Raw genomic sequence first — 19071 nt, forward strand, 5'->3', positions numbered from 1 at the left:
TCCCGTGAAAAAAATTACTTTTTTGGGCAAGATCAGGCTGAACGGGGCTTTGAACAACCTGGTCTAGTGGAAGGTGTCTTTGCCCATGGTAGGAGGGCTGGAACTAGGTGATCTCTCAGGTCCCTTCCGTGCTAAGACTGCGTGAAATGGACACCCACCCCCCCCCCCCCCACCCCCCGACAGCCTGGCGCTGCCAGAGCCGAGAGCTGAGACAACTCTTGGAGAGGTCAGGCGGTGGATGCTGAGCTCCCAGACCCAGCACGACGAGCAGATGCCACCTGTAGCCGGGATTTCTCTTCCCATTTGCTGCACTCGATACCTCTCTGCGCTCAGGAGGAGATGTGATTTCAGGTAACTGCACAAATCTCTTTCCAGTGGTTCAGCTCCCGACTTTTAAAGTATTCTCTCCAAGATTCCTCTTCTCTTGCTACCTAGATCGAGACGGACACACATTTAACAGTCAGGATCAAGCAAAAAAAGCAACACCAGCATACCCCGCCTGCACGGACCCGGGAGCCAAATCCCTCCCTGCCCCGCGCCGCTCCTGCTCCACTTCGGGAACCCCACCTCTGCAGAGGTCAGTGCATCTTTCCTCTTTCCAAAACGCTCGGTCGCGTCATGAAGGGAAGGGGAAAGTGTTCTGCTCTTTGGGGAGCATCCCAAAGATACCTGCTCCCCCTGAGGAAGGGAGTCCCGCGGTCCGCCTCTTCCACCTCGCTCACCGCCCCTCTGCGCCTCCTCTGAGCGTCTCTGTGCGCCGCGCAGGGGTGGCTGCCGGGGCGGACCTTTGGGTTCCCAGGTGAGCGCTGTCACCTCGGGGTGGTCATTCTGGGGGAGTCCGAGGCTGGGTGCTGACCCCGCATAGCGTCCATCAGTGTGGGAGGAGCTGGTAGGGGACCATTTCCAAAGTGGGACCTTCTGCTGCTGGCTGAGCGCTTGGTGATCTACTCTTGGTCCTGGCAGGGTGGTGGCACGCAGTGGATGTGGAACCTTGGTGGCTGAATGCAACAGAGGGGACAGGCTTTTCCTCCACTTCCAAGGCATTCCCAACAACTGTGGCCTGGCCACCCTCTCTGGTGGCCATGGAAAACTCCTCCCTCCCCAGGACCAATTCCTCATGTGCAGACTGCACAGGGACAGAGGATGGGGGTCTGAATATGACCACTCCAACACCAACACCCAGCTTCTACCTCACAGTGCCAGTCATCTACTCAGCCATATGTGCTGTGGGGCTAATAGGCAACACAGCTGTCATGTATGTAATCCTCAAAGCCCCAAAGATGAGAACGGTCACCAACATCTTCATCCTCAACCTGTTTATTGCTGATGAGCTCTTTACTTTTGTGCTACCCATGAACATTGCTGACTACCTGCTCCTGCAGTGGCCCTTTGGAGAATTCATATGCAAGCTCATCATCTCCACAGACCAGTACAACACCTTCTCCAGCTGTCATGAATATTGACCGCTACCTGGTTGTGGTGGCCACCACCAAGTCCAGGAAGATGTCCTACCGCACCTATCGAGCAGCCAAGATTATGAGCCTCTGCGTCCAGTCCTTTGTCACAGTCATCATCCTGCCCTTTACTGTCTTTGCTAAGATACACAAGGAGCAGTGGTGCTCCCAGTGTGTCTTCATGTTCCCACAGCCTGAGAGTGTGCGGTGGAAAGGTAGTCAGATCTACACCCTTATGTTAAGCTTTGCCATCCCAATATCTACCACATACATCCTCTACACCACCATGCTGTGCAGACTGAGATGTGTGCACCTCCATTGCAATGCAAAAGCCCTGGACAAAGCCAAAAAAAAAGGTGACGCTGATGGTGGTTGTCATCCCGTCTGTGTGCCTGTCCTGCTGGATGCCTTATCACCTTAGCACAGTGGCCGTCATCACAGACATCCCACAAACCCCATTCATCATTGAGATTTCCTACTTTCTCACTAGCTTGAGTTATGCCAACAGCTGCTTCAACCCTTTCCTGTATGCCTTTCTGGATGACAGCTTCCGGAGAAGCTTTCCCAAACTGACAGATTGCAGAACCACCTCATAAAGCTGATCGTCTGTGCCCTCCTGTGTCCCTCTCATAGTCATCTGCTCTTCCTGGGTGACTCCCACTCAGACAGTGCTTTCTCTCCAGCCTCCTTCTGACAGCCCACAGGGCTTCAGACTGTCTCAGTACACAAGACACAAACTAGGGACTGGTGGATCCTTCCCTATTGTCCTGCACTCGTTTCTTCAGCAGTGCTCTCCATCCCTTGCCCTGCTTTTTTTTTTTGTTTGTTTTGTTTTGTTTTTTGTTAGTTGGTTTGGGGTTTTTTGAATCCCTTCTCTCTAATGTGCTTTTTCTCCTATGTTTGCAGCTCACAGAACTGCAGTAGGTCCCTTTTCCCTCTTTTAATGGTATTGCTTTGTGAACTAAAGCCACATGACTTTTTTACAGTCTTTATTATTTATTTGTTTATTATTTATCTTTGTTATTTATAAAGCCCAACAAAGGTGTGCTATTGAGCGTCTTGCTTCATGATTCCTCAGCCTCTTCATATCCACAGGGCCTGTTTAACAAAAGCCTTGCAAACTTAGCAACATTGAAAAGACACAGCTCCAAAGGATAAGGAATAAACCAAGTCATCGTGCTCATTTAATTGTACAGGGAACTGAGGTGAGGTGAGGTAGTCAAAATCTGTGATAAAAGGCAAGGGAGACCTCAGTCTGGCTTTAAGGAAGAAAAAGCAAACCATTAGTAGTGCATAAAATACATAGATGTGGATTTGGAGTCACTTGTGAGAAATAGCTTAACAGAGTACTTGGTAGCTGTAGTTTGCAAAATTTGCAGCTTCTGTTAAATTGGAAGGGGTGTTTACTTTTTCTATTTGTCATATGTTCATGGGCAATCTCCTTCTGGCACATACAGATAAATTATTTCTTTTTGGTCCAGAAAACAAAATTGGAAGGTATTTTCAGAACACATTAGCCTTTAAGGGTTTCAAAAGGACTTGCTGAGACTTGGGGAATATTCCAACTTCTTTCCTACAAACCATAAATCAAATATGCGGTTACTTTTAACAGTCTCTCACACACTCATATTCTGCTTGCTGGTGAGATTTGTGAATATTTCTCTTAAGAAGGACAAAGGAAGTAAAAACAACAAAAACACCCAAAAGAGTAGGTTAATTTTAGCTGCAGGAGGGGGCAGAGGGTCAATGAGAATTTCACTAGCATTCACATGTCCAAATACTGCATGAGGAGGGGTTTTTTTTCCCCCTCTTCTCTCCTCTTTTAGCCCTCTACACTGACAAAATATGGAAGACTGGGAAAATATCTGCAATCATTTAACATTTCTCATCTTAGTGGTCTTCCCTGTTATTCCCTGTAGCAGATGCTAAAGCAGTGTAACAAACACTTGGTTACATATTTCTCCCTCCGTTGAATAGAGAGAGATGGAGAGATGTGGCTAAAGAATTCTGTTTTCACTTACACACAGGGATAATGAGTTTCGAAAGGTATGTAATGATTAGTGCGTGGCACGGTCTCAGGGTTGCATGTGCCTCCTGAGAGCCCTTGCACCAGGTCCCTTCCCACTGCTTCAATCTAAAATTTGAAGAAACAAAGTTTCTTTTGCTAAATCCTTCCAAAGAAACTCCAAATAAAACTTCTACTTGCAGATACTAGCAATTATGCAAACCCTGGTACATTATAGTGCTGTATAACTGGGTTGATGATTAAATCTTCTCTCCTTATAAGCCATTAATGTTCTCTGAGACAGTCAGTGCTAATTTCAACATCTAGTCTGGCTGTCACAGAAATGACATGGATTCTGTTGGGGAACAACAGTGCCTAATTCTGCCTCATTCGAGGATGTGTGATTGACTTCACTCAGACACAGATGCTGGCCTTTTAAAAAGCAAGCCCAAAAGGTGTTGAGAACCCATTTCCACACCACGTAAAAAAGTGTGCTGCAAGGACACTGCGTCTCACTTCATCTTTTTGCCTGAGACAATAGGTAATTAAGCTTACTCACCAGCTGCCTGCTGTTTCAGCTGGTGGGTAAGCTTTCAATTGTAAATTGTAACAATGCTTCTCCCTGGTCAGTCACTTGCTGTGGAGAAATATATTACTCTGTATGGTCCAAGTAGCAAAGCCTGTCTTCCTTTAAGATACTAATCTGTATGCACACACCACCTCTTTTGTATCCTTAATCTATCATGTCCACAACAACATTATTTGCATAGAGACTGCATACAGTTTTAAAAGTAGATCATTATTCTCAGAAAAGACATTTTCAATATCTCTGTGTTCTTGCTGGTTGTTGACCCTTCTCTGAAGACTGAGGAATGCCAGAGAAATATGGTTCTCTGTCAGTCACCTGAAGAAGTGGCACAGATCTGAGCATTGCTCATGATAGTGACCACCTGAACATTTTGTCTCATCACCTGTCAGGGTTCCTAGTTACCCCAGAAATGTTACTGACACCTGAGTAGCTCTACTGTGCTTCTGCAAAACGTAGCTTGTATCTGTACATCAAGTGTATCTCTGAGATGCTCAACTGATATTAACAGGAGGTTACAAGAACCATCTGACTTGCATTTCATTTTTATTTAGTTTCAAATACCAAAACTGTAACTCTTCCTGAACAATATAATCTGGTTCAAGATTTAAACAAACAAACAAGCAAAAAACTTTCTGAGATCAGTGTGAAGAGATTTCTTCAAAATCTTTCTGTCTTTAGGAAATAAGAAAGTGTTTTAAAGTATGCCTTTCCTCATGTTCAGTACCTCATCTCTTTGTCTTCCATACTGAATTCCTGTTGTTCGTAGGGAAATGCATGAGACGAGTTGCTGGTGTAAAGTGGGGATACTCAATGTATTATCACTTACACTGGTAACAGGCAGCCCACACATGGAAATTGAAAAAAGAAGCTAACCAGTACAGTCAATAAAACTAATCAGGTACAACATCTAAAGTGAGCTAGCAGAAAAATATAGCCCACTTTAAACTATAAAAAGTTCAAAGTATTAATAAAAGTAAGAGAGCAGCACACACAGCAAAGCATAGTGAAAAAAGGAAGATACGTGCAATGCAAATAAGTGATTGCACATACGTGATCAGCATTTGAAAACATCTAGCATCAAGAAGTTTCTTTGCATCCTTCTCATCCAGGTGGATAAGGTAAAGGGAACCCTCAGTGAATCACTGTCACCCAGCCCTGCAGGTGTCAGGTGAGATGCAACAGGTCACTTCACATCCAGATGGTTTAGTCAGCAGCATCAGCTTGCCTTTCATCTGCAAGGTACTTGGTATAGTCTTGAGACCTATAGGCTTGGTATTGTGTAGTCTTTCACTAGAACTGGTGTGACTGTGAGAAAGCCTCATAAGCTAAGACAGGAGAGAAGAGTGTCATCTTTTCTGTATGAGTATTCAGCTCCCCTCCACCCCTCTCCCAACACCATTAAACAGAAACAGGCCTCCAGCTTGTAGGCGGTCAGTACCAAATTTCCTCAACACCTCGGCTTCTGACACACATGCATTGCTTTTCATGAATATCTCCCTATAATCTATCTGTAGCAAGCCGTAGAGACCCAGAGAGTAATACTGTGTGATAGTCAAGTATCCATTTAACTAGAAGACCTGAGTGTGTCCCTGTAGCTGAGGCACACTCTGGGAGCTTTGGACACTGAAAAACAGATATTTCTTCAGGCCCATGTGTTCTCTGTAAATTGTTATAAAGATCACTCTGCGTATTTTCCCAGCAGCAGCATAATTTTCCCAGCCAAGCATCCCAAATCTCTAGCTCACCGCTGATCCCTGCGGTCTTTTGGGCTCCCTCAGCAGACTGCTGTGACACCACAAGGTGTAGGCAAGTTTCTCCCTCAGCTCAGGCAAGGCATTTTAATCCATATGGGCTTTTGCAGCACCTGTAGCCCTGAAAGCTGAAATAATGGGTGAGGTACATCATGCTATTTTTCATGTTCCAGATATGCTGCAGCACAGGGTAACCAAAATAGCCCTCAAAATAGCCATCTCCTCTGTCATCTCTGCATCAGTTACCCATTAAGCTTTGTACTTCTATCAGCTGTATTTTACTGGCTTTCAAGCATCTCTACAATTATTTGTTCCACTGCATAAAGCTGCCCTGAAGTCATGAGCAGCACATCAACAGGAAGCAGACAGATGTAAGGGGAGCACACAGCATCAGAGAAGAATCTTATGATAACAGGCTAAGTGATCCTTGTATTTGTGTCTAGGAAAAGAGATTCTGGGTTCTGTCTATATTAACATAAAGCGCAATAAGAGTAGGTCTGTTCTTATGACTGGTGCTAAGTGCCCAGAGTCAGTGCTGAGTGTGTTTCAGAAGTTTCTACCCTGGACTAGCTGCAGTCTGACTGCACAGATGCATTAGCAGTTGCAACACATTGCGTGTTGCATGTGCTGCTTTAATTTCACCCAAAAGGACTTCAACTAGCACATTTGTAGGTTGCTTTGCAGAATGGACCAAACAGTAGTAAGGGGGAATGGTCAGAAGATTCACTTCAAAAACACTTTCCTGGCTAACCGAGGTGCTGACATGCGTATATCCCCATAGCATCACAGATTTTCACAATCCAGGTTCGAGAAGTTCCCACTCTGAGCACTACTAGGAAATCCAGGATCTGCCCTCTAGTTCCTAGTTCTGAATAGCTGATAACAAGCTTAGTACAAATGCTGAGAGCACGTATGCTGATTATAACATATAACTATGAAGTGCTAAATAGGAGATGAAATGTCATGCAGTTCTTTCCTGACTTACTTACTGTTCAGGCCGTCTGCCACTGGTATAACAAGCTAAAGCCTTGAAAATACTCTCCATGCACACTACTATGACACAAGCAGATTTCTGATCCCTGTTGTACATCTGGATGGCTCCTATCAGATGTCTTTTGTTGGGCATATCTGGCAAGGAAAAGTCCACCCCCAGAAATGAGCATTTTATTTCCTTAAATGATGTGAAATAGAATCATAGAATCATAGAACAGTTAGGGTTGGAAAGGACCTTAAGATCATCTAGTTCCAAACCCCTGCCATGGTCAGGGACACCTCACACTAAACCATGCCAGCCAAGGCTCTGTCCAACCTGGCCTTGAACATTGCCAGGGATGAAGCATTCACAACTTCCTTGGGCAACCCATTCCAGTGCCTCACCACACTCACAGTAAAGAATTTCTTCCTTATATCCAACCTGAACTTCCCCTGTTTAAGTTTTAATCCGTTACCACTTGTCCTATCACCACAATCCCTGTCTTAATGGATTAAAACACCACAATGTCCCTGTCTGAGAGTCCCTCTCTTCAGATCGACTCTGCAAGCTAAACTAAACCCATTTAAAATATCTTCCTTATTCTTAGAAGTCTCTAAGAATCAATTTCTTTTATTTCTCTCCTGAGAATGTTACCATTTTCTGCTCCTTTTAATTAACTAAAGGATTTTTTTTTTTTCTGTTAAAACTTCTAAGAGCAAAATCTTCCACAGTTTTCTTGTACTTAAACTAAACTAGATATTCCCATTTCTAAAGCAGATTAATACCTTACTTTTAGGTCCAATATTTCTAAAATCTTTTAAAAAGATCTTTGTTGTAGAGACTTCCTCTTACATGAAGAATGCACTTAGTTTTGTCTAGTTATAATTGAGCAGACGGAGATTTCCTGAATGAGTTCAGAAATTCTGGAATTTCCAGAGCCTGGAAGTACAGAAAAATGCATTTTCCAGAGACCATTCCCGTGGAAATTCACCAATAATTTCAGCTATATAAATAATCCAACAGAACAGCATACAATCTCTTTGAAATAAAACATACTTGAATTAATTGGTGATTAATCAAACTGCAAAAAAAGAAATCCAATGTTTACCCAGTGTAGTCAGCATACGAAGCAGAAGTTTACAGGCTGAAATTTAACAGATCAATATTTGGTCTAATATTGCCATTGTTGTTTAACACCCATAGCACAACATGCAGCTGGCAAACCCTTTGTGTGTTCACATATGCAATATAGACAGTTTTCATTAAAAAAGCAGAAGACTGTGATTGGTGTTGCTTATTCTGGTAAGCAGCTGCTTACATAAGCAGCCTAGTCATGCCAAGGAAATGATTCCTTAATTAACCCTGTTGAGGGTTAATTGCTCACTGGTACAAGTAAGGATCCCACAGACCAGCCCATTCCAGTAACAGTGGTCTGTAGCCACCTCAACTTGCCTGGCCTCTTTCTGTTTTGAAGTAGTTGCATTATGGACAGTAGAGAAAGTGTTAATAATTGTGCTGCTTCATCAATATAAAGCTGTAAAGCTTGGTTGTAACATAATGCAACCCTATGTATTTGTATCTCGAGTGAGAGAAAACCAACTTCTTTTTTCTGCATTACAAAACGAAAAAAAATAAACTCTGTGTAAGTTTTATATATTTGGCTTTTCCCCAGTCTTCTTCCATAGCCATTTTTAGAAAGCGTGACAAAAAACCACAAAGTCATTGCTAAAACTATGCCATCTGAGGCTCCCCAAGTGCTTCAAAACATGTTTCTGCTTGCAAAACCTTTATACCACCAGAGGGAGTTCAAAGACAGCTTGTTCAGAGGATGTACTCAGTGGAAACCAGTTTCTGCTGTCGTGCCAGAGATGGAGCACGCATTTTGTATGCAAGATGTCTTTTCTTGAAATGGAAATAGGATATTAAGATAGCTTGAAGAAAGGTATAATATATTTACATATATGTATTTATAAAAAGAGCTGAGGTCAGAATTTTCTAAAGGTGTGATCCCAAAGCTGTTTGTCACTCTTCAGTTTCTTTATAAGCATCCTCTTTGAATGTATGGTACCCTTAAACACCAAGAGGCATGATGTCTGGATGCAGCCGATTACACGTCTCCTCCTGCACAATTCTACTCCCAGTCAATCAGACCTCAGTGGAGGGACTGGTGTGAGGCACACTGGGCAGATATAGTGACACAAAGAAAAGGGAGTGCAACAGGAGGAGGCCACCTCTCCTCCTCACCATTCCACAAGCCCTCGGGAGCCCAACCTGTCTCTGGGCAAGGATTTGGTTATCTCTGTATTGTGCTTCCTGCTATTTTTATGAGCTGGATTTTTTTCCATTATTTACCTTTTTCCTGTCTCTGGCTTCTATTATCCCCAGACTTCCCCTCCTTTCAGCTTTCAGTCCCTAGATGGCACTGGTTCCTCACTGACAAGGCATTCCTATCCTAAGCCGGAGTGGTACACTAAAAACATGCTCCTGAGAGCTAATTCGGAAGCTGTTTTATAGGATATGCCGAAACTGATACAAATTAGCCAGGGGGAATAAGAAAACACTGATATTTTTATTGCAAACTGTATACAAAATGGCATGAATCCATATGCGTTTAAAAATTTTGGAGACAGTATTTTTTAACAACATGACGGCTTGAACGAAATCTGCTAAAATGGTAAAATAGTTGAGTTTAAATTTAGATTAAATCTCCTTTTTGCTCCCAAATTTAAATTCTCAATTCAGACACTAGGCAGGTCAGTAAGGCAAGAGATTCTTAACCAAAAGTCTTGAGTCCTTAAAGAAAAATAGTGATTCTCTTTAGAGGGAACATGTCTAATTTTATATTCTTTTTTAAGGTGTATATTTGGAGAAAAGTCTGTATGTTTCTAATAAGGAGCAGAATACTGGGGAGCTGCAATGACTACAATGGGCTTGGATACTGCTAGTATAATTTTAATATACAAATAGCCAACAATGTAATCTGTCTTCATGAATTATTACAGGCTCAGAGATTACTAGAGTGCCCTTAAATACTGTAATGTACATTTATGCTTCTTATTAGATGGAAGTCCTACAAAAGGCCTGTGTGGTAGCAGATCCCTTTTCTACAGGGAGAAATCTAGGCTATGCAACCTTTCACTGATGAACAAGCACTCCTAAGCTGTAGCTCTGAGGTGTGTGTAACTTCTACTCTACATCCTTGCTAAGTGAAATCAGTAGAAAAATGCTGGCATAGTGGAACTGTTGGCTGGTTATTGTTATTTGCTGCTGATAGTATGGTAGCACCGAGATGCTAACCACTCTGGGTTATTGTGGTAGATGTTTACCCACCTACAGAAAATTCAAAGCTGCACAAGAGAATTCGCAATCTAAAAGAGGCACTGTCTTGCTTTCCTGGGGGACACTGATCTCCTGAAAGCCTGAGAAGAGAGTAAGCCTGCTCCCCTTCATGCCTCACAAGAGACGTGTTTTCCAAGGTCTACATCTCACCTCTGCATTAAATTCAGCTCAAAAGTGAACCTGGAAAATTACATGTGGGCTTTTATGTCTCAGCCACTGAGTCTGTATTATAAAACGGATCTTCAGCTAAAGAAATAACAAGGCTAATTGCTGGTTGGCATAGTGATATAGCAGCAATATCCTATATAAAACTTTCATGTGCTTTATATTATGTACCTATAGAAGCTATTGTCTTCATATTTGACGGGTCTAACAGTTTGACATTTGTTCTCTGCAATGAGCTAAAGCTACCAAAGTATCAGCAAGAGCTGGTGTGATAGAACATTTTTGATTTCTGGTGCTGCAACAAATGATGGGAACTTTGGACAACTAAATGTGAAAATTTCACAGGATGGGAGAAGGCAACTCACTATTATCGTTTGGAGATAGCTTAACTAGTTTAAAAAAAAAATACACCAACCAAACCTGTCTTTTAAAAGCAAAAGATTGAAAAGAATATGGTAAACTTTCCCTTCTAAGGCTTTGATACTCCTCCGAGATACTTGTTCGTTCACACAGACAGCGTGTGGCAATAAGAATACCAAAATGTTAGAAGCTTCCAAAAAAACCTGCAGATCCCAAGAAGCTCAGAGAAAGCTTCAACCCTGTTGACAAAAGAGGTTTAGCATGCAGAAGTGTTTTCCCGATTCTTACTTAAACTCCACTAAAATCAAAAAGGCATCAGAGAAATTAATCCTTAGAACAGAGTTAAATAAACCAGGCTAAACTGGAATGTAAAACAGAAGGATCAATGCAGAAATCACTGTAACAGGCAATAATCTTTTAAGATTTGCTGTATTGGTTACTGAATTCTCACTCAAGGCTGCTTAAATCTGAGGTGGTCAATTTCCATCCCATTGTGACTAGGTAAAAAATGAAGTGGCACTCAGTGGTTATAATACATAGTTAATTTTTTTTTGCTTTCAAGAACCACTACACTATTGAATCACAGTACTGCAGCTAAAAGTACTGAAGAAAAAAATCCTTTGTAAAATTTCAAATATCAGAATTACTATTCCAAATCAAACCAAGAGTCTGTTTTGCAAAGTAGTCAGTTTCCAAGAGAACTTACATTATGTTGCTTGGTGCGGTGATGTAGAACTGTTTCAAAGGGCATTATTAAACTGTGCGTATGGGCAGGTGGCATACATCACTGCCTGTCAGAATTAAATCTGGCAAGGCAGAAACCTTTTCCAATTATTTTTATTATTTGTATAATGAGAGCATACAGTTGCCCAAATAGGGTTCTGCTGCATTGTCCATTCTGCAAAGGACTGACTAAAATAGTTGAATCATGAATAAAATTAAATCTAGTCTCTTTGAAACAAAGAGTGGGCAAAGGAAGAAGTTCTAAAGCATCACAAGGGTAGGAAAAGCAAAGCAAACACAGGAATTGCAAAGTCATCATCTCCAAAATTGTGTATGAACCTAGATTTCTTTCCAAGAGATGATCTGAAAATTCAGAGGCAAGATTACAGAAGAGAACAGAAGAAGCTCTCTAACAAGTTAGAGCAGGTGACCCTACCTGCTGCATGTCAACAAGGCACCATCCCTCTCACCAGTTACAGCTACCAGCAGAGGCAATTTGCAACCAATCACCAGCTAATTCTATGGAGGTAGGGAAATGTCTGCAGCAAGGATGAATAAATACCTGTTTTAGATTACTATAACACTTGAAAGACAAATAGAGTCATAAACTATGCCATTGGTCACCTGATAATAATCAGCACCCACATGCTACATTAAATTAACCCTACATCTGCTACAAATGAGCAATTAACTTTACACCTGCTACAAATAAACAACACTGCAGTTAAGTACGTGTCAGGCACCATAAAGCAAAGCAAAGTAAGTCAGCTGAAATGCAAATTCTTCAAGGATGGAAAAAGAAAATGTGGTGTAAATTAAGAACCTCTGCTTCCTTCACTGCTAAAATATGCTTGTACTCAGAAAAACATCTTGCAACAAACTGTTAAAAAAGCATCTGACCCAAAGTTTTCTGAAGTTAATAGAAATTGAGAGAAGAATGGTTCTCAGATGCTCCCATGCTGGGTATGCAGCACACAGTTTAAGGGACCCAGAGAGATTTTCTGATAGGGGTCATGAGCCTTCTTAGTATGCAGCGATAAATTATCAGATGCTATACTTGCCAACATATGTGGCTGAAAATGCATATTATGTTATCTTTAGCAAGTGCTTAAACTAAATAACCAGAAAATATTTTATTAATCCACTGCAGTAACCATTTTTTATAAACAAAAAATCTGATTGTCAGGTTTTGTGTTTGCATTGCATATTGTATATGCAAAACAGTAGCTATAATATGCTAATTAGAAAACTGCAGCTAATGACAAACCTTTTATGTATTTAGAACTCTGCTTAAAAAATTAAAACTAATTGTAGATGCCTGAGAAATTTAAGCACTGTGTAATTACAGAGTGCTAGAAGTACAACTACAGATGTTTCTATAAGCAGTAAGCTTTTCATTCTCTTCCCTCTTATTTTAAATATTGCTTCATCTAAGATCATGTGTTCCTTCATTTCATAACAAGTTAGCAGTTTTATCAGAGTGAAGATATCTCTAGAGCTTTGCTATTCATTTTGCAAGAGAATATATTTACAGGAACTGTTCATTTGCACTTTTTTTATATTCAGCAATAAGTATACTGAGTGATTTAAAACAAGAATAACCCCAACCTCCAGGACTCAGAAAATCACTTGGGTCATCAACAAAGATCTACACAGCCCATAAAAGCTTTCAGCTGAGAAAAGAATAGCCAAGAAATCACAAAAATATTTGCATAATAACATTTTACATTAAGTTTGTGGAAACTTCCTAGAGTGCCCTGGTCCTATAAAAACAAATCAGCCCTGTTGAATATATTCCATCCTTTAAAAGTAAATGCAGTTTGGAAGTTAAAAAAAACCCAGGACTTTGAAATCACAAGTGCAAGCTTCGACAATGTTTATCTGGAAGCAGCTACTTCACGACAGCCAGAGTAAGGATGATTGCTCTTTCCAGCACTAAGCTTAAGATCAGGATTGAAAAAAAATCAAGTTTTCAGAGGCATGGAAAGCAACAGGCCAGAATTTGCTTGGTGATGAGCATATACAAAAAACAAGGAGGAAACCCAAAATAGGAGAACTTAGTTCTATCCTTTCATGTTTGTTTTGTACCTTTGAGTGAATAAACAGTGCTTTGTTTAAAACATCCAAGTAAACAGATGTGCAATTGGAACACTCCTTCCAGTCTCAATTATCTGTTCAAAGGCTGCCTAACTCAAACTCTGTCCCTGTTTAAAGCAGAGACAGGCTGCAGCTGGGATACGTTAACAGAAAGCCCACCTGAGTGTCCTCTCTATCAACAACCATGTTTATCTACTGCAAAAATAATGATTTCCTGGGGTACAAATGGATCTTTCCTTATCTAACTGGAGCTCAATGTGGACTCAAGAGTTCCCTTGCTTTCACTGTAGCTGGTATGTCTGAATGAAGAAACTCTTTCTTAACCATCCTGTACCTTATTAGGAAATTATTTTGACGAAGTTTTTCCAACTGCCTCTGCCAAGGAATTTGAAAAGCAATTTTATTTTTTCTTACTATTTGCCTACATGGTAAAAGATAAAAGACTTACGTGGCGTGTCAAATCATATGGATTTGATTGTTTGCCAATACACCATCACTATCACAATCATGACAGGCAGCAACAGGTCTGAACAACAAGGTTGAAGTTCTAACGGGTACAAGAACGAAACATTGCAGGGACAAATTACTTTGTCTGTGGGAAAAGGTGTGCAAGTGTGAGCACAGTATTTGTTACACTTTGCAAGTCTCATGACTGTAGTAATACAAGCCAGGTCTTTTCAGAAATTAGGTTATAATCAAAGGCAACATAGGCTTTGGAAAAGAGTTACCTCTGTGAACTCCCTGCAGCACTGTCACTTGTCAGCTTATGCTGAGTATCAAAGAAATATTTTGTGATCCTCTGCAAGAACATGGCTTTTTCTTACAATACAATTGCATGGTTTACATTTTTCACAACAGTTTATATACATAACAACCTACTGAGGCAGCTGTGTCCAAAAGAAACTAGTTACGATATATATTAATAAACGTAAAAGTGGGGCAAGTACTGGTATTGCCTATGAATGTACATTATTACTTTTGTCTCCAAAGCAACATTAGCTCTGGACACTGTGGTACTACTAGGAACACCTTAATATCTTTCTGCAATGAGCAGCTGAACTCCCTAAAGAGAAAAAACATTACTGTCTGCAAGCTAATCTTACACACCTTTCTATTTCCCATGGAAATCCTAGTCAAATGGTATATTGATTTTTAACCCTTACACAGATCAGGCACTTTTAAAATATGCTAAACTGGAGAAATTGCACAAAGAAAGAATACTTCTGAGAATGTGATCTTACAGGTGATTTTTAGTACCTCTGTTATGGGAGACACCTGCTGAAAAATCAATGAGGTGAGAATGGAGATATGCATTCCAAAAATATAATGCAGTTCTGGTTGTAAAATTATTACTACTAGTGAAGCATATTTCAAAGGATAATTATTGCTCAGGATTGGCAAAGTGAGAATAAATGAATAAAAAGGATTGCTAACTTGTTCTATTGAGGTATGTTCAAATTTTGAGCTTGCTTTTGCCATCTTCTGTCAACTAGCTCTCAGGAGGGAGTAATGGCTGACTAAAATACAATGACCTGAGTGGATTCTGGCAATCTGCTCTAGTTGAGCTGAAGATGGAAAGGTCTTTGGCGGTGCTTTCCTGAAGTAAAAGTTGAGGAGTCATCTAGTGTTCAAAAGAAAAGAGTCTGCACTCTTGGAAAGGTATTTCAGGTCACATTATGGCTGCTACAAGTAGATTACTCACCATTTCTGTCAGGATGTTCACCTTCAAAAGGAAATACTGTCTTATTGAGGTTTCTAAGAGACAGCATTTTATCCAAGTAGCTGGGTGCTAAATATCATTGATGTTTTAATAGTTCCTAATGTTTTGTAGGATATGGGCTTTACACACACTGCAGTGGTTTAAACTCCGTCAGCCATGCAGTCTTGCTCGCTCACTCCCCCCCTTCTTCCATCCCCACCCCGTTCCCAGAGGGATGGGGAGGAGAATCGAAAGAATGCAACTCCCACGGGTTGAGATAAGAACAGTCCAGTAACTCAGGTATAACACAAATCACTACTGCTGCCACCAATAATAATAATGATAAGAGAAATAACAAGGGAAGAGAATACAATATCACCCGCTGACTGATAATACCCAGCCCGACTGAGCAGTGAACCAGCCCTTCCGGATAACTGCCAGTTACCTCCTGGGCATGACGTGCTGTGGTATGGAATACCTCTTTGGCTAGTTTGGGTCAGGTGTCCTGCCTCTGCTTCCTCCTGACTTCCCCTCCTCCCTGGCAGAGCATGAGACTCAGAAAGTTCTTGGTCAGACTAAACATTTGAGCAGTAACTAAAAACATTGGTGTTATCAGCGCTGTTCCCAGGCTAAAAGTCAAAAACACAGCAGTGCACCAGTACTAAGAAGGAGAAAAAATGACTGCTACTGCTGAACCCAGGACACATACCTACTTTCATCCAGGTATATTATCCCACAGTTATGTAGGCCTACAGATTTGGCCAGTAGTCCACTCAGTCCCATAATAAAACACTATCTCAAAGAAAGATTATCCAAATACAAAAAAAAATAACACCCTTGTTTTAAATGAAAAGGACACTGGCTTCTGTGGGAGTTATACCAGTAGTTAAAAACCAAGTTTTTATCATAGAATCATAGAATAGTTAGGGTTGGAAAGGACCTTAAGATCATCTAGTTCCAACCCCCCTGCCATAGGCAGGGACACCTCACACTAAACCATGTCATATCTATTACATTGATCTATAACCTTTCAGCAACTGAATTTCACTTACAGTAACCTATGAGCTCTCATGAAGTATTATCTTCTATTTCACATTCTTTGTTGCTCTACATTTCAAATTTATTCTCTTTTCCTTCCATGGACCTGATCATCTTTCAAAGTCCTGCTTATTGTCACTACCATAATCCTTAGGGAAAACTCTGCCTATAAAATAGACATATTTATTTTTGATTTTGCTTTTTCACACAGCATCAAAAGATCCAGCATGAAAAGAAAAATATTCATTTCCATAAGGATTATTTCATCCAGAAGATGATAATTTATTTCTGATGTTGGACTTAGTTCTAATAAAAAGCTATCATAATGCAGAAATAACAGCATAAGCACAGGAAATCTTTTGTTCATACACATATAGGGTGCAGCTTCATCTCTCTAATGTTCAGTACTAATGGGAGTTGAAATTACATGAAGAGCAATCTCTGTCTCACTCCATTAATTACAGAAGAATTACCAAGACAATAAATGAAGCAGCCCATAGTGCAGCATTGTAATGGATGCCTATAACCCTCAGAGAACCCCAGTCTTTACCAGTGTACCAGAAATAATGATACTGAGTGGGGACTGCGCTGCCAAAGGAGCAACAAACAGTGCTAAGAGGCAAACTCCATCAACACGGGGAGTGGGGTAGAGTTGAATATACATGTCATGGAGCCCTGGGAGAAGCCTGGTGATGTCTTGGGGCCAGGAGAAGGCAGCATCCCTCACACAGCAAAGGAGGATGCTTTGCTCCAGCACAGTGATGGTGCGGCAGAAGCACAGCAAGGATGCAAGCTCGCTGGAGCCAGTGGAGGTGGTTAAAAGACTTGGTGCCCAGAAGAAGCAAATGTGAATGCTATTTTGGGGGTTTCTAAAGTACAGCAACACTTCTGTTCCTCCCACTTCCACACACAAATGCTCTCAGGTATTAAGATCCCAGGCATATTTTTGGCTGTCTTTCATAAGACAAACACTCCATTTTGACAGATATTTTAACATAGAAGTTGAAAACTATATCCTTAAAAACAAATTAGCAGCCTGTTCTTTGTCAGGCAACAAGTGTCAGCGACCAAGAACAAAGGCACCGAAGGGAGCTTTCATTCTAATAGTAATAACTACCAGTGGTGATGTCTGGAAGCACAGCTGTATTTGTGGAATCAGGTTAAAGAATGGGCTTTGCACTTCAGAGCAATCATAAATGCACATTAAGAAGCTTTACCCAGGTCGTGGCAGAAGGGTGCTTCTCTCCTGTTCAGTCACACCTGGGCATGTATGCTGTGAGCCTCCCTCTGGCAGCTTCAGCATTTCATCCATTTTCCAAAAGTTTCTGTTGAGCTATAAAAATTACTCTTTCACCAATGTCCTCATTTATTCACTGGTTTCTCCACTTCAGTGGTGAGAAGAATGCAGGAAAAAAAAAAAAAAGTCCTTTGTTGTCACTTGCTATGCAGAATATGTAAAGTGTCACTGTGATAAATGTTTGAAAAAGAAGTTGGTGTCTTTGCACGTTACTAGGAGTTTCATCACTGTCTTCAAGTGGCAGAGTTTCACCTCTCCCACTGTTTTCTAGTTCAAGAACTTGTACCTAAACAACAGGCACAGACTTCCCAAAAGGGAGATGAAGAAAAGTGATGCTCCTCAAAAAAAGCAAAGCCAGAATTTGTAGTCTAAAAGGTTCCTCTAGCTCTGCACAATATTTTGTCTGAAACAATTCTTCCTCATGCAATAACCTTTGGCCATTGACCACAGGCAGCAATTGAGTGAGATCGCAGCCTCCAAGAAAAACATAGCATCAGATTAAAATTCATTCTTCCTTTTCAAACCTTATCAATTAAAAAGAAAAAAATACCAACAGCATCAATCCCAAACTGGCTTATTGTAAGCCTAACTATTTCAGCAAGGTGACAAGAGAGCAAACAAAAACCCCATGAGTTCCAGACTGATTCAACTGCTTTGTTTAAACAACACTGTAAAGTTTAAATTAATGTCAATTTGTGTAAGATAGATTGTCTGACACTTCATTGGAAATAAAAAACCATCACGTTATTGGGTGCAGGTGAAAAGCAAGAAGCTATCTTAAGCTTTCCAAGCTTTCTAAGCAAAGATGAAGACTTGGTCCTGTAGTACATCAGGCACAGAAACAGTTTAACATCAGAGGCTTGTCAGACCAACCTCTAGATAAACTACACCTTCACAGTACAGACCCTTGCACTTCAGAAAGAAGCGGAGCTGAGCTAATGCACTATCCAGTATAGTATAGTATATTTATATTATATTTATAGTATATTATATCCAATATAGTGCATTTTCTTGCAACAGCATTTGTGAGAACCCCTACCAGCTAGCCCAAAGTTTATGAAGTTGCATTTTTCACTTGGTTTTCACAGAGATAGAATAAGTATCAACAGAATCAGGATGTGGAAGTAAAGTTTTTAATGTGGCATGGATGTTGATAGTTCAGTAGAAGCTTTAGCTCTCTTGATTGCATTAATGATGAAACATCCTCTCTTGGAAAAGGTTTGTGTGTCTCATTCTAGTGAAAGCAAACAAGTTTCATTATGGAACAAACCAGCTCAATAAAGCAACGTTTCTTAAAGTGTGAGTCTAAAAGAATTAGTTACACCTCTGAAAATTTTCTGACAGGGATAGTCATTTGGAGTCAGTCATCAAGGTGTATTGTCCCAAGACAGATGTCATTTAAATCACCAGCACTGTTCTGGTTCATGTTCAGGTTCCCTGATGTTTGCTGGAAGGACTACCCAGCCACAGTCCAGGAGGTTCCTCCAGTGTATGGATGATAACTTCCTCATGCAAATGGTGGGTGAGCCAACCAAGAGAGGAGCGCTGCTGGATCTCATCCTCACTAACAAGGAGGGTCTG

At 40.9% G+C, this 19071-nt stretch overlaps 1 protein-coding gene across 1 annotated transcript; it reads left to right on the forward strand.

The window, feature by feature from the left end:
• Nucleotides 1-1082: 1082 nt before the first annotated feature.
• Nucleotides 1083-2050, forward strand: NPBWR1 (neuropeptides B and W receptor 1; the record flags this gene model as incomplete). Its single annotated transcript, XM_080611139.1, is given in 3 exon segments — nt 1083-1447; nt 1449-1800; nt 1802-2050. Coding segments are annotated over 3 exon segments (966 nt in total).
• Between the last annotated feature and the right edge of the window lie 17021 nt (nt 2051-19071).

This window comes from Psittacula echo, assembly GCF_963264785.1.
Source record: "Psittacula echo genome assembly, chromosome: 2".
NCBI classification, from domain to species: Eukaryota; Metazoa; Chordata; class Aves; order Psittaciformes; family Psittacidae; genus Psittacula; species Psittacula echo.